This window comes from Canis lupus, chromosome 1 (genome assembly GCF_048164855.1).
Source record: "Canis lupus baileyi chromosome 1, mCanLup2.hap1, whole genome shotgun sequence".
Taxonomy (NCBI): Eukaryota; Metazoa; Chordata; class Mammalia; order Carnivora; family Canidae; genus Canis; species Canis lupus.
In genome coordinates, this window is record NC_132838.1 from 57,690,518 (window position 1) to 57,714,933 (window position 24,416).

Here is a 24,416-nt window from a genome sequence, read left to right on the forward strand (position 1 = left end):
TTGATTGACCAAGACATCCAGTTAAGCATACATGGCCTTGGACATACAACACAACTATTAACTATCTGGCCATGTTCCAGGCTCTGACTTGGGGTATTTCTGTCAGGAGACTTGTTTTTGGCCTGCAGAACTGTGGCCAGCAGTTATTTGTGTGTTCTGCACAGTGATCATAGTCTCCAGCAGTCTAGTAAAGCTTTCCTTTTCCTTAGATTGTTTCCTGGCTAATAACACTTTATAGAGCCATAAAAACTCACCATAATAAGATATTTAGCACAAAATAATAAGATTGGCATAAGTGTATGAGAAAAAATTCATTAGAAAGCATCCTATTCTTTTGAATTTTCTAGCTAAAAGAATTGTTATTAATACAGGAAGATTTTTTAATTTACAAATAGCACTAATAAAGCCCTTATACCAAGCCATCAAATAATAATCATCATCTTTGGGAATACAGTTAAAAATGAAGACATGAAGGGAATCACCCTAAATTTCAAAACAGAACAACTTTAATAAAAGTCTTGCTAGCCCCAGACAACCAACCATCCAGCAGAAAGAGAGGCCTGGCTGGTCTGGGCAGGAGTGGATGGCAGAAGTAGCAAAATGTCCAATCCAGTGAAAAATGGGCTGAAAGTTTTGAGGTGGCATTTAGAAAAAAACCCGGAGAAAAACCCGGGATGAAAACCATCTATGGACTGTTGGAAAACTAAATGGTATACTCAGGACATAGAGTGTGATCTGAGGTAGGCCAGCACATTAACAAGGGCATGGCAAGAATTGAGGACACAGCAAGCCACCTGCAGCCTGGGGCAGATATAGTGAGAGCTTTGTACCCGAGGGAGGTTTGGGAGGGCAGTGGGCATGGTGGCAGCTGTCAGTAAACTGTAATAATCGCCCTGAGTAACCTTGTAAGGGTCAGATGGTGCAGTGTATTTTACCTCCAAATGGTTTGTCCTAGTAGGCAAAGAGTTTTATTGCTGCTTTTTATGTAGTTACATTTATATAGTTATATAATTATATGTATAGTTCTTTCTGAGTTGTTAAAGGTTTACATCTTGACACATTAGTTCATCTATTCAGTAAATAATCTCTGCATGTTTTTTAAGTGCTGGGCACTCTTGTAGGTGTTAGCGATAGAGCAGAAAGCAAAGTGCCCTCATGGAGCTTTCATTCTAGAGGGGGCAGCCAGGCAGACAAAAAGAAATAAGTAAATTATATGGTAGATTAGAAAGTTCTAAGTGTTATGAAGAAAACTAAAATCTGGAAAGAAGTTAGGGAATGATGGTGATTGATTTAAATGACATGGTCACAGCCAGACTTGCTGAGGAAGTGATATTTGAACAAAGGCTTAATGGAGGTGTGGGAGCAAGCCACGTCAATGTCTGGGGGGAAGCATGCTAGGCAGAAGAAACAAGCCTTCAGGTGCTGAGGAGGGAGCACACCCCGTGAGCGCAAGGAGAGCAAGGAGGCCACATGGCAAGAGTGGGGAAAGAGACAGAGCTGTAGGTCACGAAAGCATAGAGGCAACTGGGGCAGGCCACGTCATGCCTTGAGAGTGATTTTGAAGCACTTTGGTTCTTACTCTGAGTGACAGGAAGCTATTGGAGAGTGTTAGAGCAGTGACATAATCTGAATTGTAATTGAACAAGGGCGGCTCTGGCTCCTGCATTGAGAATGGCCATTGGGAGGTAAGGGTGAAGGCAGGCAGACTAGTTTGGAAGCTTTTGCAGTAATTCAGGCAAGACATGGCATGGCTTGGCCATTATGGCCATGGTGAAAGTGTCTGGATTTGTGGTATATTTTGAGGATGGAGTTAACAGAATTGCCTGATGATTTAGATTTGGAGACAGAGCGGGTATGGGAAGCAAGGGGAGTTTGGGTCTGAATTGCTGGTAGGATTGGTTGCCAGTAACTGAGATGGGCAAGTCCTGAGAAGACAGTGCCTGTGTGTCTTTGGGTTAATTACACGTATGTATCATTGTTTTACAAACCAAGTCTGTGGTATTCTGAGTTTTGATTATGATTCATAAGAGGACATTTGGAAAGTACTCAGGGATTTCGGTGCCAAAGAACTATGATCTGTGAGACAAAAATGAGAATTTTTAAAAAAAGGTGCACATAAAAATGTTTGAGAATGTGAAGGCAGCAAAAAAATTCAGTTTTATCATTGGTGAGTATTTGAAGATTGGAAAAGTGGAAAATACTTGTATAAGTAAGGAATGAGAAAGAGCTTCATGTATAGTGAAAAAAGCATCACTCTCCAATATCTACTCAGTATACATACTCATGAGTATATATACTCATCCAGTAAGTGAAATTTTTATTTTTATTGAATAAGCTGGAATTATAAGTTTAATGCCAGCAAATTACTTTCCCATGAAATTCTTTTAAGCCTTTTGCCTAACATCTGTGTCTTTCATTTTTTGGATAATACCTAAAGCTTTTAGGCAGTCCATAAGTCCACTACTGTATATCCTGCTGTGCCCTTTGCTTCAAAAGAAATATCCTTGGACAGAATCATTTTTCTGGGGACAAATCATAGAAAAATAACAAAAGTTGAGTAGAGAAAAAGATCTGGTGAATAGTATCACAATATTTTCTAATGGGGCAAATTGTATATCAAGACTCCTACTTCTAACAGGAATTTAGATGATTGGACTAAAAAGAAAATACCCAAGACCACCAACAGACCCAGTGATCCACTAGAAACACTCACAAAAAGGTGTTTTAATCATGAATATGGTTTGAAAGAGCCAAGGATACAGATTAAAATCACCAAAGGGAGGGGATCCCTGGATGGCTTAGTGGTTTAGCGCCTGCCTTCAACCCAGGACGTGATCCTGGAGTCACAGGATTGAGTCCCACGTTAGGCACCCTGTATCATGGAGCCTGCTTCTCCCTCAGCCTGTGTCTCTGCCTCTCTTTCTCTCTGTGTCTCTCATGAATAAATAAATAAAATCTTTTTTAAAAATCACCAAAGGGAAAAAATACATGGGGGCAGACTTCAGGAGAAACCAGGTAAGGCTTCACCTCTCTTAGTGGAGTGGCACTCCTGGCAACAATATGTGACAACATGTGCAAAGTGTTGCCAGCCAGGGAAACTCACCCCAGCCTTAGTGTCCAGGGCTTTTCCAGGGGTCCAGTCATATAGGCACTCTGTGACTTCATCTATTCAGAGTATAGCCCCTCAGAGCAAAAATAGGGAGTTTGTCATGAATCACATTGTTAGTATAAACTATCCGGTCATGTTGCTACTACATGGCCCAAGGCCTCAGGCATACAAAAAAAAACTTGTATGAGGCAGATTATTACAAGTTCTCAGAGCTCATCTGAGCCAATCCTGAAAAGACAGACCTTTCTTAGAAATCTTGTAGATTTGAGCAGTAGGCCTACTGGGTTAATCTTTTCCTGCATAGCATGGTTAGTTAGCATGGTAGGGCCTGGAGGATGGTATTAGTGTCTCTGAGGGTCATTATTAGAGGCTAAAACTATAAAACCTGATCCTGAAGGAGAATGATAGAAGGACATACCCAAAATATATACAGTTTTAGCTAAATTCATAAATGAATGAAACTGAGTAGATTACTTATAGGAGGTTAAGTGTGTTTTGTGGTACTTAGCCTGAGAATCTATAATTGATGTCATGACTTGTTCCATGGGCGTTTGCAGCCGGTAGGCCAGGGGAGCAGAGGAATTGACCTGCAGGAACACATGGTGCTAAGGGAAAGGAAGAAAGTTGGCCCTGAGGTTGACATTGAGGCATTGGTTCATTCAACACTAGAGGCTGAGAAGTCCCATGATCTGCTGTCTGCAGGCTGGAGCCCTGGAAAGCTAGAAGTATAACCCCAATCCAAGGGCAGGAGAAGACTGTTGGTCCAGCTCAGGCAGGCAGGCAGAGTGCGCCCAGAGTGCATGCCCATGAATGAGTGGGAATTCTCCCTCTGCCTTTTTGTTCTGTTCAGGCCCTCAGTGAACTGAATGAGGCTCACTCTCATCAAAGGGAACAGTCTATACTTTTACTTGGTCTATGTATTGAAATGCTAACCTCTTGTGGAAACCCCCTCAACAGACACACAAGAAATAATGCTTAACCAGGTATCTGGGTACCTGTAGCCCATCACAATGACACGAAATTAACCACCAAAACTGGTTAAGAAAGAAAGTCACATATCTAAAAATCAAAGGGGGGTGGAGGAGAGTTGGTTGTAGAATTAAAAATAGTTTTATCCACAAATTCAAGGAATTACATTACCAACTGAAGGCTAATGTGTATTGCCATTTTGGGGATGTAGAGAATGTATTTCAATCAAACATCAGATTTTTTAAAGTTATATTTAGGTTCAGAAGTGATTTTTGTCATCTTTTAAGTGTCATCAAGACTGGTGTTTCTATGTTTAGGATATTTTCCTGACTGTAAACACATGTGTGTCATTATGGTATAGAAAGTTCTATCTCTCTCTATAAATATTGGTTGATGAAGAAATAGTATTAGATTTGCAGATTTCTTAGATGTATTGAATTACTTAGAACATGTAGCCTGAAGTTATAAATGTGCCATTGAGCAGGAAGAAGGAGAAACTTCTTGGCTTCACATACTTTTTATTTGTCAAAATATTTGATATTTTTAGGTTCCTGATGACTCTGCAAGGTTCTGAACACACAATGCATTGTACCTATCTTAAAAATAACAATCTGTGTGTCACAGTTTTTGTGAGCGCTTCCTCCTGGTGTCATGGCACGCTTCCTCTCCATTGGACTGACCTTGGTGGTCTCATTGAGAAGATGGTGATGATTGCTAGCTCTTACTGAACACCTTCCAAATTCTAAATTCCAGACACTTTTTTAATGTTTTAAGTGTATCAGCTAATTGAAGATCACAGAAACCCTTTGAGGAAGGTATTATTTTATCCAGTCTATGCAGGAGAAAACAGGGACATGCCTAGGGATGTGGTGGCACTGAGATTCAAACCTTGAAAGTCTGGTGGCTCTGGCTTTTGCCCACAGCCACTAATCATGTTCTGAGGTGAGCTGTGATGACTAGCATTTTGGGGGAACTCTCACCAGAAAGTGGTAAATGCTTTATAGGTATTTATTTAATCTCCCAACCGTTCTATGAGACAAATACTATTTTCATCTTCATTTGTAATAAGGAACTAGGTTTAGTTGGACTAGCTGGCTCGTCCAGAATCACAGAGCAATGAACAAAAGCCACTCTGATCCCCTTGTCAATCCTTTGAGCCACCTCACCGGTCTGCCCTGGTCAATCTGTGGCAGGAAGAAAAATTGTACTTTAGTTTTCATGTCTATTTATGGTTTTGTTTGTTATTTGAAATTGTATGAGGTTATATTTAGCCACTAACTTCATTATCTTTATCTTCTTTCCTATGCTTTATATTTTTACCCAGTAATGCCAGAAAAGAGTGTTTTCATGGTTAAAGCAATTGCTGAGAAAGCCATAGCTGGTTTTATAGAAACTTCCAGAGAATCTTTGGTTACTTACCGTTTAGAAAAATTGGAGGAAAAAAAGATTGTTAATTTTATTTTGGGGCCAGCTATAGTAGTTAAATATGTTAAACTAAGGGAAAATTCCTACTCATATTTATTGTCAAAGTAATACAAGTTTTGCAGTTTAAAGTAAACCAACTCAGAGGCATCTGGGTGGCTTAGTTGGTTGAGCGACTGACTTTTGATTTTGGCTCAGGTCATGATCTCAGGGTCATGGGATTGCCCAATGTGGGGCTCTGAGTTGGCAGGGAGTTTCCTTAAGATTCTCTCCCTCTGCCCCTCCTGTTCCTACCCCTGTTTGCACCTCCATGCATGTGCACACACTCTTTCTCTCAAACAAATAAATCTTTAAAAGAAAGAACTGAGAAACATCATTTTCCTAGATTTTTAATGCTATAATCATTATTCTTGTTTACTTTTTATCCCCATGGCTAGCACAGTTCCAGGATTTAATAGCTGTTCAATACATAGCTGAAATAATTAATATTTACAAGAAATTCTTACCCCTAACGTGGATGGGAAATTGATCTTCCAGTTCTGGAAGACAGTGCATTGGAAAACTTAATGTGTATAAATTACTACTTGACTTAATTATATTCAACATTTTCTGAAAATAGTATCAGAGTAAAAAAAATTTTTTTAAGATTTTATTTACTTGAGAGAGAGAGAGAGAACAGAGAGAGAGGGAGACTCAGAGTTCTGGCTGAGCAGAGAGCCTGACATGGGCTTGGGGCTGGATCCCAGGGCCCTGAGATCATGACCTTGAGCCAAAGGCACTTAACTGATTGAGCCACCCACCCCAGAATCAAAACTTTTGAAAATACTTTAGCAATTTGTATTCTAACACCAGCATTAATAAAACCCATCAAAATTATAATAAAGAGGTAACAATTAGAAGGTGTCCAGTTGTTGGACTGCTAGATAAACTAGAATTTACTTACAGTTTAGAAAGTATAACTATTTCATTTTCCTCTTTTAGACTTTTTGTAAGCAAAATTAGCTGCTTTATTAGTCTCCTCAGTGACTTTGTAGATCCTCCGCCACACCTCTACCCTGCTTTCTCTTTGCCTCCTGAAAATACAGATTTTACTTTCTTTCTATTTTCTATAAGACAGCCACCTTCTCAAAAGCTGGATCTTATTAATTTTTTAATGTAATACCTTAATTAGTTTATTTTCTAAAGTAAGCTCTGTGTCCAATGTGGACACAGGCTTGCAACTTGAAATCACGACCCTGAGGCTTGAAATCACGACCCTGAGATCAAGAGTTGCATGCTCTACCGACTGAGCCAGCCAGGCACCAAAAAAGCTGCATCTTAGTGGTTTTTAGTTTTGTAATAATGTGCACCAGGCATAATTCTACCACTAAATTATGCCTTCAGTTTGATAGCCAGTAAATTACTTATTCAAGTAGTCCTCTGGTGAATGGGAGATAGAGCCTTCATTTTAAACATAATTTAGGTTAACAATTCTTCTCATAGAAGGAAGTTACATAGTTATCATTGTTGGTCTAGAAAAGGATCCAGCCTCAGATTACATTGGGAGAAAATGTGTTATCTTCACAAAAAAACTTTTCCAGAAACAATATAGAAATGGTTTTAGACTGCACAGAGCTGCACTTAACTTTCAAACCTAACTTAAAATTTCTCCAGTGCTGAGTGTGAAGGTGGTGAGTACCATTATTATACACGGTGTGGTTTTGCTGTGTGGGTTCAGGGTTGTAATTACTCCCTCAGTAGTGTGTGTAAATTCTTGGGGGTTCCATATGCTATAATTTCATATTGTGGATTTTTGTTTGGAAATGACTTTTTGGGGAGATATATTTCATTTCACCCTAAATAAGGAAAACAATAAACCCTCAGTAAAAGGAACTTTCATTTTGATTAAGAGCCCTTGGTTTTTAAAATGTTCTTTCTTGGCTGAGTCTACAGGCTTTACACATCAGGGAGTGTAATTTTAGCAAATGATTGTGTAGTACCAAAACCATATGTTTTCTTAGGATTTGATGTATGTAAGAATAATGTTAGATTTATTTCACTACAGAAATTTACCAAGGACATATAAGGTTTTATTTTGATATTGAGGTAAAATTATTTTTCAAAAATGTCTCCTCATTATACGTTTAATAAAATTGAAATAGAAAAGTAAGGAGCATATTAAAAATATGTACATTCCCTTAGTTAAAATATGTGGGAACAGTGAAGTAGTATGTGTGAGACCACAGCAAGATATTTCTCATATACTTGGAAATAGGTTTCTCTGAGAGTTAAATCCTAAAATAGATCAGAGAAGAAAATGTGCAGCTCTGTTAAGATATGTTGGTGCTCTCAGGGCATCAGAGTTTGCCTAAAACCCGATTGGAGGCCTAAAATGAGGGAACTTGGGTTTCAGTAGAAGAATGAAGAAAGAGTTGTAGTTGGTAACTTCTGCAGCGCCTCTACCTTTCCCAGGGAGGAGGATCCGACGTCGGTGCATTCTGTAGTATGGTCTGCAGGATTGCTTTAGCTCTTCGTGGATATGGACACATCCGGTTCTAGTGTGGGAGGTATTTAAGTGTCCTAATCAGGTCACTGACTGCTGGGCCCATCCATTGGCCTGGGCAAACAGGAACAGGTAATCTTGAGCTGAGCTTGGTGAGGGTGGTGGCAGGAGCTGTGGGGTATGTATATTTTGCACTTCTTTCCTAACTATCATTACAATTCCATTTTAAAGTTTTTGTTTTTAATGATATCCCGAGGGCATCTGTGACAGATGCTAACAACACAGCCTCCTTTCAAGTGAGTTATGTTGGTAATCTTGACTGGTTGAGTTGCCCCAAGCCTGGGCCCTTCATCAGGCAATTATCTAGTAATTTTACTACCTATGTAGTTTTCTGATGAAGCCAGAAGATATTTCCCAATCTGCTCGATGGTCATATTTCTTGTAAATGAATGCACTGACATTCTGGTTTTATATATGTTGGGGGAGGAGGGTTTTAGTTTTATTGATACTGGATAGCATATCTCAGGATGATCAGTTGAGATACTGATGACATTGTCTGAGCCAATACCAGACCCTCGAGGTTACCGTATCAGCTCTTGCCGATGTCCCCAAATACCATGTACCCCTTCAATCATATAAATTTATTAGTAGGAAACACTCTCCCACCAGAGATTTTATTTTTCAGCCCCTGTTGTATGACTGGGCCTTTTGAAAGAATATATCATGAAGCAGTCACTTTTTATACACCAAGAATTACGGGCCTTGGGAGGCAATCAAACTCAGATATCATTTATTTAATCATTATTCTTTTCTTTGAGGGCAAAACCCCTGACAAATACTTGAAAAACCGTAAGGGTCATATGCTTTCTTTTCCAGTGAGTGTTGAGCTTACTAATGAATGATGTGTTAGAGAGTCAGGAGCATTGTGTTTGAGTTTCAGCTAAGTTTCTAAAAAGTAGTATGACCTTGCCTAGTCACTTAACATCTGTGATTCTCCTTCTTTTGCTTATAATATTTAGTTTCTTTCAAAAAATATTTCATGGGTAGGTTAATATAATATATGGTTAATATAATCCATAAAATATTTTATGGATAGGTTCATCTTGTATGTCTGAAACTTCTTCCTTTTTATTAAAAATGTAGAGAGACCTCTTCATGTCAGGTTCTCTGCTAAGTGCATCATATAATATTTAATCACCCCATGAAGTGGGATCATTTTATGGATGAGAGAATGGAGACTTTGAGAGCATGAGTCAGTTGATCAAAACTAGCAGACAGCAGAGCAGGGATTTATTCTTTTGTCCATGCCCAGTGTTAATGGTAATGCTGTTCTCCTTAGACTTATTAGCACATGCTATAAAAGTGTTTTTAATCCATCTTAATTTGGGACATGTTTTACTTTCTACAGGGTAATATCACTCTTCGATCCTTATACTTTCTATATTTTCTAAAGCCAGGGAAATTGAAAGAACTTTTGTGCTACCATGTGTTACATTTATAAACAGTCCCAGACCATTTGGAAACCGACTTCATTTTTGAAACTTGATGTTACTAGTCTACTTTTCCGTTCTTTCCTTCTGAACATATTCTTTCTGTACTTTCTTTGTGTAAGGATGGCAAACATGGGAACTTTAATGTCACTGAATATTGTTAAAAATTTGGTTAAAGAAAAGAATGTTGGCTTAGGATTTAGGAGATAGTGTTCTAGTTCTGCCTCTAAGATACTGTTGGAGTTCCGGTGGACACTAACTCTTAATACTATTTGTCACATCAAGTTATTATAAAGTAAAAGATCAAATATGTGAAAAGTATTTCACACGAAATTTCTGTGTGTCAGCAGTCATAATAGCTGCAGCAGATTGTTGGAACAAGGATTAAAGCAAAATAATTTTAGGCTTATTGTTACTTTGTGAGGACCTACTTAAAATAATTAGAATTCAGACATCTTGTTAAATACTTTTTGTATTATTTGGCTTGGCCTAAGCATAATGTCAAACTTGGACTGGCACAGATACAGGCAGGGCATGATCAAATTGCTATTTCAATTATCTGGTAGTGACAGGTTAATTTTTAAATGACTATATTGTACTCATTGATTAGGTCAAAATTTAGGAATGTTTTGCTTTCCAAGCTGTGTAGAGGGAGACAAAGAAAGGAAAACTCGATGAGGAAAGTTAGTGTATAGTAGCGGAAGAGAAAAAGAAAGTCTTTTAGGGGAAATGAGCCTTCTAGAGTCATTCAGAAACATCCTGGGGATTGAATTAAGGGTAAACTGAAATATTAGTGGCAGTTGCCAGGGGTTACCTGTGATGTTGCCATATTGAAAATGCCATGCTCTTGAGCTGGCCCAAGTGCAGCCTGAAGATTTAAGAGAGCAAGCAGTACTCTTCTGTGTCTGCAACACATGAACTAAGGGGAGCGTGGCTTGAGAGATCACCCATAGACATCTGAGAGTACAGACTTGTGCAGCTCGTGCACGTGTGTGTGTGTGTGTGTGTGTGTATGCACACGCACGTGTGGTGGGGCAGTGGGAGAGTCAGGGTTGGTCCTTCTGGTAAACTCAGTGACCATTGTTTTACTCAGCATTTCAGCATCTCCCACATTTTAGTCATTCAGCTACAACTTTCAACAATTTTTGCCCTATCCATTTACTTTTTTTTTATTTTTAAATGTAAATGTATTTTATTTTATTTTTTCTAATTTTTTTAAATTTATTTATGATAGTCACACAGAGAGAGAGAGAGAGAGAGAGAGGCAGAGACACAGGTAGAGGGAGAAGCAGGCTCCATGCACCGGGAGCCCGAGGTGGGATTCGATCCCGGGTCTCCAGGATCGCGCCCTGGGCCAAAGGCAGGCGCTAAACCGCTGCGCCACCCAGGGATCCCTGTAAATGTATTTTAAACAGAACTTTATATCTCTTGAAATCTCCGGTTAGAGGTACCAGTTATAGTTTTTCCATTGAAATAAGTTGACATAAAAGTTGTCTACCTGTGGTCCACCTAAAATGATCATGAGAAACACTCCTTTCACGTAACTTCACGTCTTCCCTCTACAGAGTAGTATGCAGGATGCTGAAGGTAGAAGTGTAAAGGGGAAATGCAAAGACTGGAAATGAAGGCTTTTCAGTGTAATTTTCTGGACAGATTCAAGATGGTAAGGGATGCCTGGGTGGGTCAGTGGTTGAGCATCTCCCTTCAGCTCAGGGGGTGACCCCGAGGTCCCAGGATCGAGTCCTGCATCAGGCTCCCTGTGAGGAGCCTGCTTCTCCCTCTGCCTATTTCTCTGCCTCTCTCTGTGTGTCTCTCATGAATAAATAAATAAAATCTAAAAAAAGAAAAAAGATGGTAGATGTCTCCCTTTAGGTTATCAGCCTAAAGTAAGTTTGGGTTACATTTTAAATTTAATTATTTTTCTTTTCTTTATTTGAAATTTATTTTTAGGCTACAGGAGTTTCTTGGCCTTGTATTTCCCCTTATTAGTTTCCTAGCAGAAATTTTTCTTCTGAAAAATTCTAAACTTGCTTTGACTACAAATAATGGGGCATACCAGTTCCTCCTCACTCATTTTAGTAAGGATATCTACTCCACCTGCTAAGTCCAAGTGTTAACTTAGTTCAGCCAGCATCTAAGAGCTGCTTTTTCCTTGTCAAGCACAGTGCTAAGTCCTGTGATGCAAAGAGGAAGCCATCGTCCCACCTTCTTGAGGCAAAGCGTATAAACAGCCCAAACAGTTCCATTTGATAGAGGTATGTGCTAGATACAGAAGAAATGAACTCTTTGGATAGATCAACAAAGGCCTTAATCGCGGGAGAGTAGTGGAGGCTGGATGACTGGAGTGCAGAATAATAGGAAGGCAATATAGTATGTGACGGGATGAACGCTACAGTCCCTTCTTCCCAAGTAGTCTTTGTGCATGTTTGTTCTATAGAATTTCTGTGGGTTCTGCATTGGCCCACATGGTAGCCCAACAAGAATTCATGTTTGAAATGTGTGGTAGCTCACAGCCTTGCTGCCCTGACCTCACATGAATTTGAAGCAATAACTAGGGACCCTTCAATAACAGTTGGCATACTGAGGTGGCACGATTCCCAAAACAACATCTTAATGAGGTTCTGTGCTTCAGAAGCAACTCTTCTTGTTCAAATACACTCAGGCATGACCTATGTATCTGGAAGCAATGTGGCGGAAGTGGCTGGGATCATAGCATGAGTCCTCTCTGGGGCAGCCCCCACTACCTTAGTGACTCTGGGCCTGGGCCAGAGGGTAGCATGCTACGGGAGGAGGAAGAGGATAAAACAAATCAGGTTTGAGCTACCTTTAGGGATGTGGGTGCAGAATCTGAGATAGAGGAATTCTAGTCTCCCTGTGGGTTCTCACCCATCCCCCTAAAACCCAACCTCCCACAAATACCTAGCTACACATTCAAAAACCAGTAATTGAGAGAAGATCTTTAATACTATCCATGTACGGGTCTTTTTTTAAGATTTTATTTATTCATGATAGAGAGAGGCAGAGACACAAGCTCCCCACAGGGAGCCTGATGCAGGGACTCAATCCCGGGACTCATCACAGCATTATGCCCTGAGCTCAAGGTAGACAATCAACCACTGAGCCACCCAGGCATCCCTGTAGGGGTCAATTAAAGGAGAAACTTCCAATTCATCCTCACTTTGGGTATCTAAAATACCTCCACAACGTTATTTGCATTGATAACTGCATTCCATCTTAGAGTCTGGGGGATTTAATACAGGCAGGCTTTTAAGAAAATTGTTTGTGTGGATGTTCAATGAAAAGAGCAAAAAATAAACCTCGGGGCGGAGGCGGGGTGGTGGGGATTCAGCATTACTTCAGACCCAGCCGCATCTCTGTGTTGCCAGAGACCACACCCCTCCTCAGACATAACCACAAAGGACTATTTCTTTTGGCCAGGTCTCTGACCTTGAAGGGTCTAGCCAGCCGCCTCAAAGCGTTGGGTGCTAGACATAATATGAGTAGAGTCCAAGACTTATTTCTATTTTATGTACTTTATTTAGCATGGCTATACCAATTTTTTTATTAATCACAAGTTTGACTCTTGAAATACATATAAAATGCTTCACAAAATTGCTGCCCTTGAATTTCATATGTAGTCTAAAACACACTCAGAAATATAAGGAATAGTAGAATTAATGGCAGCATCCATAAGTGATGCCATATTGCCTCTGTCTTGGAGATGCAGCAAGTTGAGAATAAGGACTGATCTCCAGTGTGTGTTAAATCTTTGGTTTTCTTTCTTATGAATGTGACGAGGCAGTTTTTCTCTTGGAAAAATAGTTTGTGTTTAGCTGAGGAGGTTGATTTTTCTCCATCAGTTTCTCTCTTTAATAATTGAAAACTACTGTTCATTATTTACATAAAACTGTCTTTTTCTGGTCTGCTTTCTATAACCTTTCCCCTCTGAAGAATTTTAAGAATTCCCTGACTTTCCTCTGGGGGATTTTATGCCTGCTTTATCCCAGATGTGGGACATAGACTAGGCTGAGGTTTTGGGGTTTTTTTTTTTCCTTTTTCTTTTACTTTTTTAAAAATGTTCTTGTTTTTTAAAGATGTTCTTTTAACCTGTGCCACTGAAAAAAAAAAGGATTTTTAAGAAAGTTAAGCAGTTAAGAAAATATGAGCTTGGTTTCATTGTCTGACTTACTGAATGACACCAAAATCCCCTATGCAAAATGAAAAAGTAGGCAGCAGTTTCAAATAATAAGGGGAAAATGCACACGTGTTATTTCAGCCTTTTGATTCTGGGATTTTATTTTCTCAATGAAGGCCCATCCGTTTCTAGTCCCGGCAGCCCCTTGTCTGGCCTTTCAATACACGCCTGCTGATGTCAGCCCAGGGAATCCATGGGCTTGGCTGCCGGTTACTCTGCTTTTGTCTACTCTGTCCCCACCTTCTGCTAACACAAAGAGGATATAACCTTACTCATAATATTTTGTCTGCCTATACTCGTATAGATGTATTGATCCTAATCCCTGCTGCAGAATGTAGAATGTTAGGAAGCCGGGAGAAGCCAGAGTGATGGAGCCTATAATTAAGAAAGACAGGATTTTCTCTTTTTCCCTAATGACCATCCAGATTCCCAGACAACATTTCACCACCAGCTTTTGGTTACTGTGGTTTTCATGTTCATGTCTAAAAAAAATACCATAAAATCAAACTTTTTTTGCGTGATAAAATATGAAAACGATGCCACAGAGAGTCTGTCTTCCCTACTTGAGCAAATATAATATGGTTTTCCCAAGTCCAAAGTTCTGTTTTCTTCAATGACTACAGGTCTGCAGTATCATGTTTACTTGGTTAATTATCCAATGAAATTATTAGAGTTTTAATTTATTTTTGAGTATAGTTGACATGCAATATATTTATTAGTTTTAGGGGTACATCTTAGTGATTTGGCAAGTTTGTACATTATGCTGTGTTCACCACAAGTGTAGCTACTATTTGTCACCATACAATGCTATTATCATATCATTAACCATATTCCTTATGTTGTACCTTTTCTTCCTGTGACTAAGTTATTAGGCTTTAGTAAGTCTCTTTCTAGTTCAAATTTTTGTTGTATTTTTTAAAAAATCTAAATTCATAAGCTTTCTTTTTTAATATTTAGACCTGCTCCTAGTAAGCAAGGTTGTCCTTCCTACTTCGCCACGTTTCCCTGGTTGACATATCCTTTTCTTTTTTCCAACTGTAGGATCTTTCGAAGATGGTTTGGCTGCCTTGGAGATTTGGAGATCTGATGCCACGATGAGGACTCACACACGGGGGGCCCCCAGTGTGTTTTTCATATATTTGTTTTGCTTTGTGTCAGCATACATCACTGACGAGAACCCAGAAGTCATGATTCCCTTCACCAACGCCAACTACGACAGCCACCCAATGCTCTACTTCTCCAGGGCGGAGGTCGCAGAGCTCCAGCTCAGGGCCGCCAGCTCGCATGAGCACATTGCTGCCCGGCTCACTGAGGCCGTGCACACCATGCTGTCCAGCCCCTTGGAATACCTCCCTCCTTGGGACCCCAAGGACTACAGCGCCCGCTGGAATGAAATTTACGGCAACAACCTGGGCGCCTTGGCAATGTTTTGTGTGCTGTATCCTGAGAACATTGAAGCCCGAGACATGGCCAAAGACTACATGGAGAGGATGGCAGCTCAGCCTAGTTGGTAGATTTTTGTCTTTTTCTTCTTACTGTATGAACTCTGCAATTTAAAGACATGAATTTATACTCAGATGAAATCTTGGAAGCCAGGTTTTCACATACATGTGTGAGTGAAGGGGAGGGGTTACTCGTTATTTGTGGTGTTAGTGGCTTAATGAATGGTCCATAATTTCAAAAGACCCAGTAATGTCCGTGTTTAAAGTTAGAGGAAAATATTTAGATATATCCTAGCCAAAGAAAACATAATTTGCTGCATTGAGTAAATACTATCATCCAATTGTTGAGAATTCTTTCTTCTAAGTTTAACGAGCATGTAGTATGGTCATCTGGCTTTACGTTCTTATCAACCTCTAAGTGGTTAAAACCTTCTGCCAGCAAGACATTTGGGCCAATTAAGATTTATTTAAATTTTATGACAATTAGAAGCTAAAAATGAATATGATAGGATTAACTGGCAATAAATAAAATCTTATCCGATAACGACCAAACTGCCCAAACCTGTAGGAAAACCTGTTGTATAATTTTGTGAGCATTTCTAACTACATAATAATTTATCTTCAGATTTTCTAAGATTTGAAAACAAACTTGCTGTCCCTTTTTGAATTAGCTTAAATTTAGTTTATTTCTTTATAATAAATATGTCTGCCTGCTTCCAAGGAGATATGGGGGGAGTTGATTAGGGATTCTATGGGTATCCTTACCCAAACTGTGTTTTAGTACATATTCATGGTATACTTGCACCAGAAAAATTACAAACTATATAAAATACCTTTTTAAAATTATAGAAATTTCTTTTTTATAGGACTATAGAGAGCTCATTTTTAAATGCTTAGAAAAATCAATAAATGCATTTAATGCTATGATAAGTTATATCTCACCCATAATAGAAGTGAAAGATGGTAGTTTGCAAGCTTCCTGAATTCTGTCAATATCGTAACAAAATTTAATTTTTCCTAAATTTCTACCAATATGACAAAGAATGCTGTTTGCTTATAGAATTTGAAGGATATTAGGACATTTCTTAATGAAAAAGATTATGGAAGAGCCGGCATTAAATCCATATCAGAGCTAACTTTTTAAGAGTTATTGTTAGGTATGTATAACATTTTGAAGCTTATAATATTTTAGGTTGAAAAGAACCTTTATATTTGGTTTGTTTCAAAACTGAGCCATGTATGCAGTAGTTTCTGATTTTGATTCTAATTAACTGATTTTACTCTATTCCTGACACCAAGAAAGAAAATAAAAGATGTATGAAAATTTATTTGATATTTGAACTACAATATTATATTATCAAATGTTATAAGTACTCGACATTGTGTAATTGGTTAAAAATGGCAACCGTGAAATACTTTTTGTAGAAAGAAACCCCTCTGTTGCTTAAAAGCTACTTTTTCTTTTAAAGTCCCTTTTTAGATAGAGAAGTTAAATTTGTCAGATTAAGATACTAATGAAAATGTTCAAGAGAATAGTTCCTGTGAAAAGCTATTTCACTTTATAACAGAGTAGCTGACTCTGAAGTACCATTGTTTCATGAAGATTTTTTTAACACAAATACAATAACATTAAGAGAATTACACCAAACTGATGCAAACATTAAAATATAAAACATTCAGAGGTATAAATACCAACTTGAATGAATGCTGTCATTAGAGAGCATGAGACTCTTAGGATAAAAAAGGGAAAATTAAATAGCTTTACAAAAATGGTGGTCTCTATATTGTTTGTACAAGTTGAGATTTACTGGGTTTTGGAGGTATGTATAAATTTGCCAAGAGACTAATACTTCATTCATGGCAGTATTGATAAAAATAGATATAACTCTGTGCTGTATCTGGTCACCAGAAAGTCATTCTGTGATTTGATAGAGCTGAACAATTGACTCCTTTCTCTTGACCTCCTTGAAAGAGGAAGGTCAGAAATGGAAAGTTTACCTCTACATTTGGTTTCTAGTGCCAGAAGTGATCCTAGCAGAAAAAGAAGAGCTACTGGAACATTTTATCTTGACAATTACTGTTACTAGGTTCTACTTTTAAATGATTTCATGGAAATTTTAACTTTTTAAAATTTACCATGCCCAACTCTTGGACTCTTATATTTTCACTTAGATTTATAGTTGAATGTAATCACTTTTTGATAGCTTAAATACTTCTGTAGTTCAGCTGTCACTGTATAAATCAACTCAATGATATGTTCCCACAATGCACAGAGAAGTATATTGTGGATATTGTATTTTGTTTCCTTAATCTCCAGGGAAAGGTATAGTAGAAATAAGTAAATAAAAACATACATATGAAAATTTTAGGAAAGTAAAGTGCTAACTCCCCAAACTCTAAAAATTGACTTTGGAAATCTCTTTTAAATCTCTACTAAAGGGGCACCTGGGTGGCTCAGTCAATTAAGCATCTGCCTTAGGCTCAGGTTATGATCCCAGGGTCTCCAGGGTCCTGGGATCCAGTTCCACATAGGGCTCCCTGCTCAGTGGGGAGCCTGCTTCTCCCTCTACCCCATCCCTTGCTCATACTCACTCTTTCTCTCTCTCTCTCTCTCAAATAAAATATTTGAAAAATAAATAAATCTCTACTAAGAACTGCTTTTATTATTTCTTGCCTTAAAGTTTAAGCTTTTGGTGGGGAAATACTGTCTTAGGATATAGTTCACATATATTAGTTTCAGAGAAAAAAAAAGAACTAGCTCTTATTTACCAAAAAGATCAATAATTCATACTATAGATTTGTTTTTTAGAAAGCTTCCTACAATGGCTTTATCAGACTGAATACCTTTTCCATTTTCTTTGAAGAGCATTTCTACTCCTTTTAAAACCAATGATTTAGTTGTGTTCACTCAGTCAGCTAACTTCTACTGAGTATCTGTTGTGTGTCATGCACTCGGCTGCGTACCAGGGATTCAAAGATGAAGGGATGGCCTAGAAATTGTTTAAGTCACCCCTACAGTGAGAAGTGCAAACACTGGGTATTTGAAAGCTAAGTGAGGGCGGTGCCCTCTTCTCAGAAATGAGAGATTTCATTAGTTTTCGTTCATGACACAAAGGTTTGTATCGTGCTGCATGCACTCTGGTGTGATAGAAAGTGCTAACTCCACACTCACCCTCTGGATTTGAATCTTGGCTTTCCACATTTTGTCTGTGCCTTAATGTGAAGTGGCAATAGCAGTAATATCTCCCTCAGAGCCTCATTAGGAGGATTTCCAAGATAACAATGGAGAGTACTCAGCACAGTTCCTGTCACCTAGTAAGCCTTCAATAAATAAGAATAATGATGTTAATGATAAGTATTGTTACTGTTATTTATTCAGTACCTACACCCTGTTTTGGCTTATACATCAGTATATGTAGACTCTAAGGAAATAGTATTTGGGATTTATGTGGAGATTTTACTCATCTTTGTTCAAATGACTCTCTAAACTAGCACATCTGTTTAACTCACTAAATTTCCCTTTTGGCTTTGTTCTGTTAAAATGTTCAGTGATGCTCCCGAGGGCCCTTTTTTAATGCATATAAGAATCTGATGGTAATGCCAATGAAGAAGGTTTAGTGGAATGTAACAGTGATGTGTCTTTTGTCTGGTATTAAAAAGAAGTACATCTGATATTTACATGCATACAAATTTGTTAATATGGCTCATTTTTCATTTGAGTATTTTGTAAGGAAAGAGCTAAAAGTAACATCTATATATTCAGTTATTTAGGGCTCTTGGGCCATTATAAAAAAAGTTAAAGGAAAATGTTGTCTATACGAATCTTGTTCTGTGCCATTTTATATGACACATACTGCCAAGTAAAAGGGAATCTGAAAGATTTATCATGAGAATGGTAGTGATTAGAAAACAACAGCATGCAAAACTTCTTATTTTAGCATTATACTTGTATGTACCTCCCGGCACCACAAAAGGATGAGTCCTGTCTCTGTAGTATCTGCCTTTGCAGATATGCCATGTCCTTGCTCACGCACTCCTTTGTTCTGACTTCTGCTAAGGCTCAAATGTTCTTCATAACAGTAAAATTAACAGTAACTTAAGCTTGTTCCTAGTTCTAAAAATCAAATTTTAAAAGATATTATTTTAACTTATATATAAAGTGGCAAGTCATTTTCAGAATCACCAAAAATATCTTTAACCCTTGGATTAAGCCTTTGGGGGGTGGGTGTCCCCTATAGATCTCATCTTCCAAATGAGAACTAGGATTTGCACTGCAGTTGGCTCCGTATTTTATATAAAAGCTTGATTAGAACTTAATATGCAGCTATTTGGGGGCACCTGGATGGCTCAGTGGTTGAGCATCTTCCTTTGGCTCAGGTCATGATCCTGGAGTCCTGGAATCAAGTCCCACATCAGGCTCCCTATAGGGAACCTGCTTCTCCCTCTGCCTGTGTCTCTGCCTCTCTCTGTGTGTCTCTCATGAATAAATAAATAAAATCTTTTTTAAAAAGAATTTAATATGCAGCTACTTGAAGAAAGCTCAGTGAGCTGAGGCCATAAGTCTAGACCTGGTAACAATAGAAAACGGATTTTAATCCACTTAAAGTGAATTCATTTTTTATAAAATGTCACCTGGTCACTAGAGCAAGTTCTAAGTATGTCAGTTGGCATATAGGGTATTCTCATTTATAAATGATTGCTTTCTGTCTTCAAACCTTACATAGTTAAAGAACACAGCTAAACTCCAAGTATTCTCCATCAGGTCCTCCCTACAAAAACTTAAACTTTAAGATAGGAAAATAACAAAAGCAGTTCTTAGTAGAGACTTATTTATTTTTCAAATATTTTATTTGAGAGAGAGAGAGAGAGCATGAGCAGGGGATGGGGTAGAGGGAGAAGCAGGCTCCCCACTGAGCAGGGAGCCCTATGTGGATCTGGATCCTAGGACCCTGGAGACCCTGGGATCATAACCTGAGCCCAGGGCAGATGCTTAATTGACTGAGCCACCCAGGTGCCCAATCTCTTTAATAGAGATTTAAAAGATATTTCCAAAAAGTCAATTTTGGTTTGGGGAATTAACACATAGTACGCTACTTTCCTAAATTTTTCACATTTTTATTTTTATTTACTTATTTCTACTCTACCTTTCCCCCAGAAGATTAAGGAAATAAAATACAAAATTCAAAGTAGCTGAGAAAGAAAAGGGAAGAAAAAGATCTGGGACATCAACTGAATTAGGAATGAGACAGTTGCTAAAATGTTGTATCTAATAGACCACAAGTGGGTCATAGTGAGCCCTGTGGTTTTTAGCTGCGAAGAGGCTCAGTAAGTGTAGACTGTCCATGGGATCAAAAACATCAGTTATTCTATAGAACTACTACTCTTGACCCAAGTATCAGACAGCAATGTCTCTTGGGGTTTTTGTGAAGAACCTTCACAGTAGTCTCATGAACATCCCTACAGTGCATGTGTGATGGGTTGCACAAGGCTATTTTTTATGCCAGACCAGACTAAAGGCAAGGTTGTGTCTTTTGCTCACTCATATATCCTCCACCTCTTAGCACGGCATTAAGTAGATTTCTGCCCAGTGAATGAATGAATGAATGAATGAATGAATACTGTAGCATCCCTGGATAAAGCATCTCCAAAGTGAAGTTCATTGAAATAAAGGTGGAAGTGGAAGGGATGGATATATGGTTTAGCCTCAGGCCCCTTTTTTTTCCCTAACGTGGCTGAATCCTTCAGTAGAATTCTGCACGTGTATCAGGCGGCCTCCGTGTACATGGTGTATCTCACTCAAGCTTGTGATAGATGCCATTACATTTCTCAGGCAGTTCTTACAGTGATCTATAACTAAAAACAAGCAAAAGAAGCAAAAAAGTACACTCATATGATTTTTGGAAAACACTGCAGATCCTGAATTGCTTAAGAAAGGTGCAGTTACATTGAGGCTATTTTACTTACTATGACGAGATGAATGCATTTAAAAGAGATATAAAATAGAATTTTAAACAAATGATATGTTCAGCTCTATTTGATAGCCTCTAACTATCCTGTGTGCATTTCCTGACAACAGGCTTTTACCTATGCATTGTAAACCCTGGGGAATGGCCCTCGCATAGTGATTTTTTGGAGGCAGAGCAGCGCTTGCACCTTGACTCTGCCATTTTATTAGTCATGCATCCTTTGGCAAGTTTTTGACCTTTTTTTTAAGATTTTATTTATTTATTCATGACAGACACACAGAGAGAGAGAGAGAGAGGCAGAAACACAGGCAGAGGGAGAAGCAGGCTCCATGCAGGGAGCCCAACATGGGACTTGATCCTAGGTCTCCAGGATCTGGCCCTGGGCTGAAGGCGGCGCTAAACCGCTGAGCCACCTGGGCTGCCCAAGTTTTTTAACTTTTAAACATCAGTGTCTTCATCTATAAAATGTGGATGATCCTTCCCATGAAAGGTGGTTCTGAGGATTAAATGAGATAATGCATGTAAAGCTCTTAGCATTATATACCTGGCACATAGTTTTACTAAAAAGACTGTTATAAATTACACAGAAATAGGTATGAACATAGAGCTTGATTCTCAAGTTTCTTGATACACAGTACTCCATTTTACCTGCTCTGTCACCCTGGAGTCGCGTTTTTGAGAAGGATTCATTGTGAATCTTGCTTTCCTCCTTTCTATGTAGTATTTTTGCTCACTTATCGTCAGAAAATAAATCACAGAGGAGAGAAATTACTTCACTCTTGCATTGGAGCCAGTCAGCTACAGGAAATCAGAACTGGTGAGGGAAACAAAGAAAGTTGAACTTTCGGACAGAGAAGTAATTGTACTTACATTTTCAACAGACTGAGTACTAAATCCTTGCCTGTGGATTGCAGACTTCTGGAGAGTGATATCTGAGAGCGTATTTGCAAAATAAAGTAAAATAAAATAACAAAATAAAATGGAAGAGAGAGGGAAAAGGAAAAAAAAAAAGAAAGAAAAGCCTCTGGCATATGGAAATGAACCAATCGGTTTTATTCCTGTACATTCCAAAATGAAGTGTGTGCCTGTCTTTCTCAGCATGGCCAGCTGTTTTGCAGACTTTTTACTTTTCTAAATTGTTCGTTAAGACTGGGAATCAAAGGAAGGGGGAGGGTGTAGCTGGGCCCCAACATGTGGACCCACAGCACTGTGAGTAAAAAGATCTCGTGACCTTAACAGTGGCGAAGACTGGGAGGCTTAGCCCAGAATGCACCTGGAACCCATTGGATTCCAGGAAACAAATCCAGTAGACCTGGGGAAACAAATGCCGGGCTCTCCGAAAACCCAGCCCCCAATTCCCTTGGCTTTTTCTCATTCCTGTTTCTTCTTCCTTTTACCCTTCCCCCTACCTCTCTTTTTGCCTCTCTTTTTCTCTGTTCTTTTCATTCTACAATCTAAAAGAAGTGATCCCCTTTTATCCTACCTTAGATCCTTAGAAATAGAAGACTAAAATTGATGACTATGAGGCTTTTTTTTTTAATTTTTTATTTATTTATGATAGTCACACAGAGAGAGAGAGAGAGAGGCAGAGACATAGGCAGAGGGAGAAGCAGTCTCCATGCACCGGGAGCCTGACGTGGGACTCGATCCCGGGTCTCCAGGATCGCGCCCTGGGCCAAAGGCAGGCGCCAAACCGCTGCGCCACCCAGGGATCCCCGACTATGAGGCTTTTTATGATGATCAGATTTTTTTAAAGAAATTCTACATTTATTTTGTTTGTATAAGTAATCTCTACCCCCAATGTGGGGCTTGAACTCAGAAACCCAAGACTGAGAGTCTTGTGCTCTACCAATGGAGCATCAGGCACCCCTGATGATCATTATGGAACATATGTTAGGAACCAGGTCTGGGAATTGTCTTCTTGAAGGCTATTTAATAGGTTGTTCCCAGTACAATAATAAAGCAATTGGGTGAGGATTGAGGTTAGATGACCCATAGCAGGAGGAAGCATGTGAAGCACATGAAGAGTTACTAGTATCTTCTTTTTTTAATTTTTTTTTATAAATTTATTTTCTATTGGTGTTCAATTTGCCAACATATAGAGTAACACCCAGTGCTCATCCCGTCAAGTGCCCACCTCAGTGCCTGTCACCCAGTCACCACCCCCCCGCCCACCTCCCCTTCCACCACCCCTAGATCGTTTCCCAGAGTTAAGAGTCTTTCATGTTCTGTCTCCCTTTCTGATATTTCCCACTTATTCTTTAGAGTATGATTGTTCAGTATCTGACAGTGTTCTCCATCTATTTCAAATGCAAATGAGGATAAAGTATTTTTTTTAAGATTTTATTTATTCATGAGAGAGATAGAGGCAGAGACATAGGTAGAGGGAGAAGCAGGCTTTTTTGCAGGGAGCCCGAGGCAAGACTCGATCCCAGGGCCCCAGGGTCATGCCCTGAGCCAAAGGCAGACTCTCAACCACTGAGCCACCGAGGCGTCCTGCACCTATGTTCTATTCCAATGATGCTTCATTGTCATCTTTTTTTTTTTTTTTAAGTTGGCCTTATCTATTAGGTAAAATCACTCCTCAGTTCTAGTACTACTTAAGATGTAGGGTCTTGCTGACGTTAGCTTCTTACTAATGCTAAGCAGATATTTATAATTCCTAGAGAGTAGTAATGACATGAGTATGTCTGTGGGGTCTCTTATAAGCCGGGTGGTTCATTTCACCTTAGTTATCTTCAGAATGGCTTTCTGATTTCTTCATCTCCTACTCCCATATCCATTAAGGGAACATGTTTTAGCTTAACACGGACTGTGTCACCTGTCCTTCCTTTTCCTTTCCAGTGTGAATACGCTGCATTAGGACAGCAGGAGGAGACATTGTCATCTGGGGCCTCCAGATCATTGCTTATCCCACATAAGCCGGTGATTTAGAAGCTTTGTGTGTGGGATGGCTTTGGGGGGGGGGGGGCGGGAATTAGGAGGAGGGGAACTAGGTGGAAGCTTATAAAATTAGTCCAGGAAGGAAGTGAAGACCACAATTAAGACAGTGAGGGTGGAGAGAAGAAGGAATGACTTTTAGAGACACCGAGGGCGGAGAATCTACACGGAGATTGATTGGATTTGAGACACTTTCTCACAGTGTGATTCTTTCATCAGAATTCCAAAGGTATCCTTTTCTTGTGCAGGGGGAATTAAAAATTCATTTTCCTCCTCATCTCAAGTTTGAGCCCTATGTTGGACATGAAGCCTACTAAAAGAAATCATACAAATTTTAGAAATTGTCTTTATTTCATATCTGTAAAATTCATACTACAGGTCCAATTAATTTATAACAAGTA

The 24,416-nt window shown here is 39.0% G+C and overlaps 1 protein-coding gene across 4 annotated transcripts in view; it reads left to right on the top strand.

Moving 5' to 3' along the window:
- DSE (dermatan sulfate epimerase) overlaps positions 1 to 24,416 on the top strand; it is an 81,096-nt gene that overhangs the window by 12,865 nt on the left and 43,815 nt on the right. For 3 of the 4 annotated variants that reach the window (XM_072831420.1, XM_072831412.1, XM_072831428.1), the window contains exon 2: positions 14,709 to 15,177. In XM_072831420.1, coding sequence (XP_072687521.1) covers positions 14,762 to 15,177 — 416 coding nt within the window. In that variant the 5' untranslated portion in view covers positions 14,709 to 14,761. Of the gene's footprint in view, positions 1 to 14,708; positions 15,178 to 24,416 lie in introns of those variants that run through there. The other variant, XM_072831437.1, reaches the window with a different exon arrangement.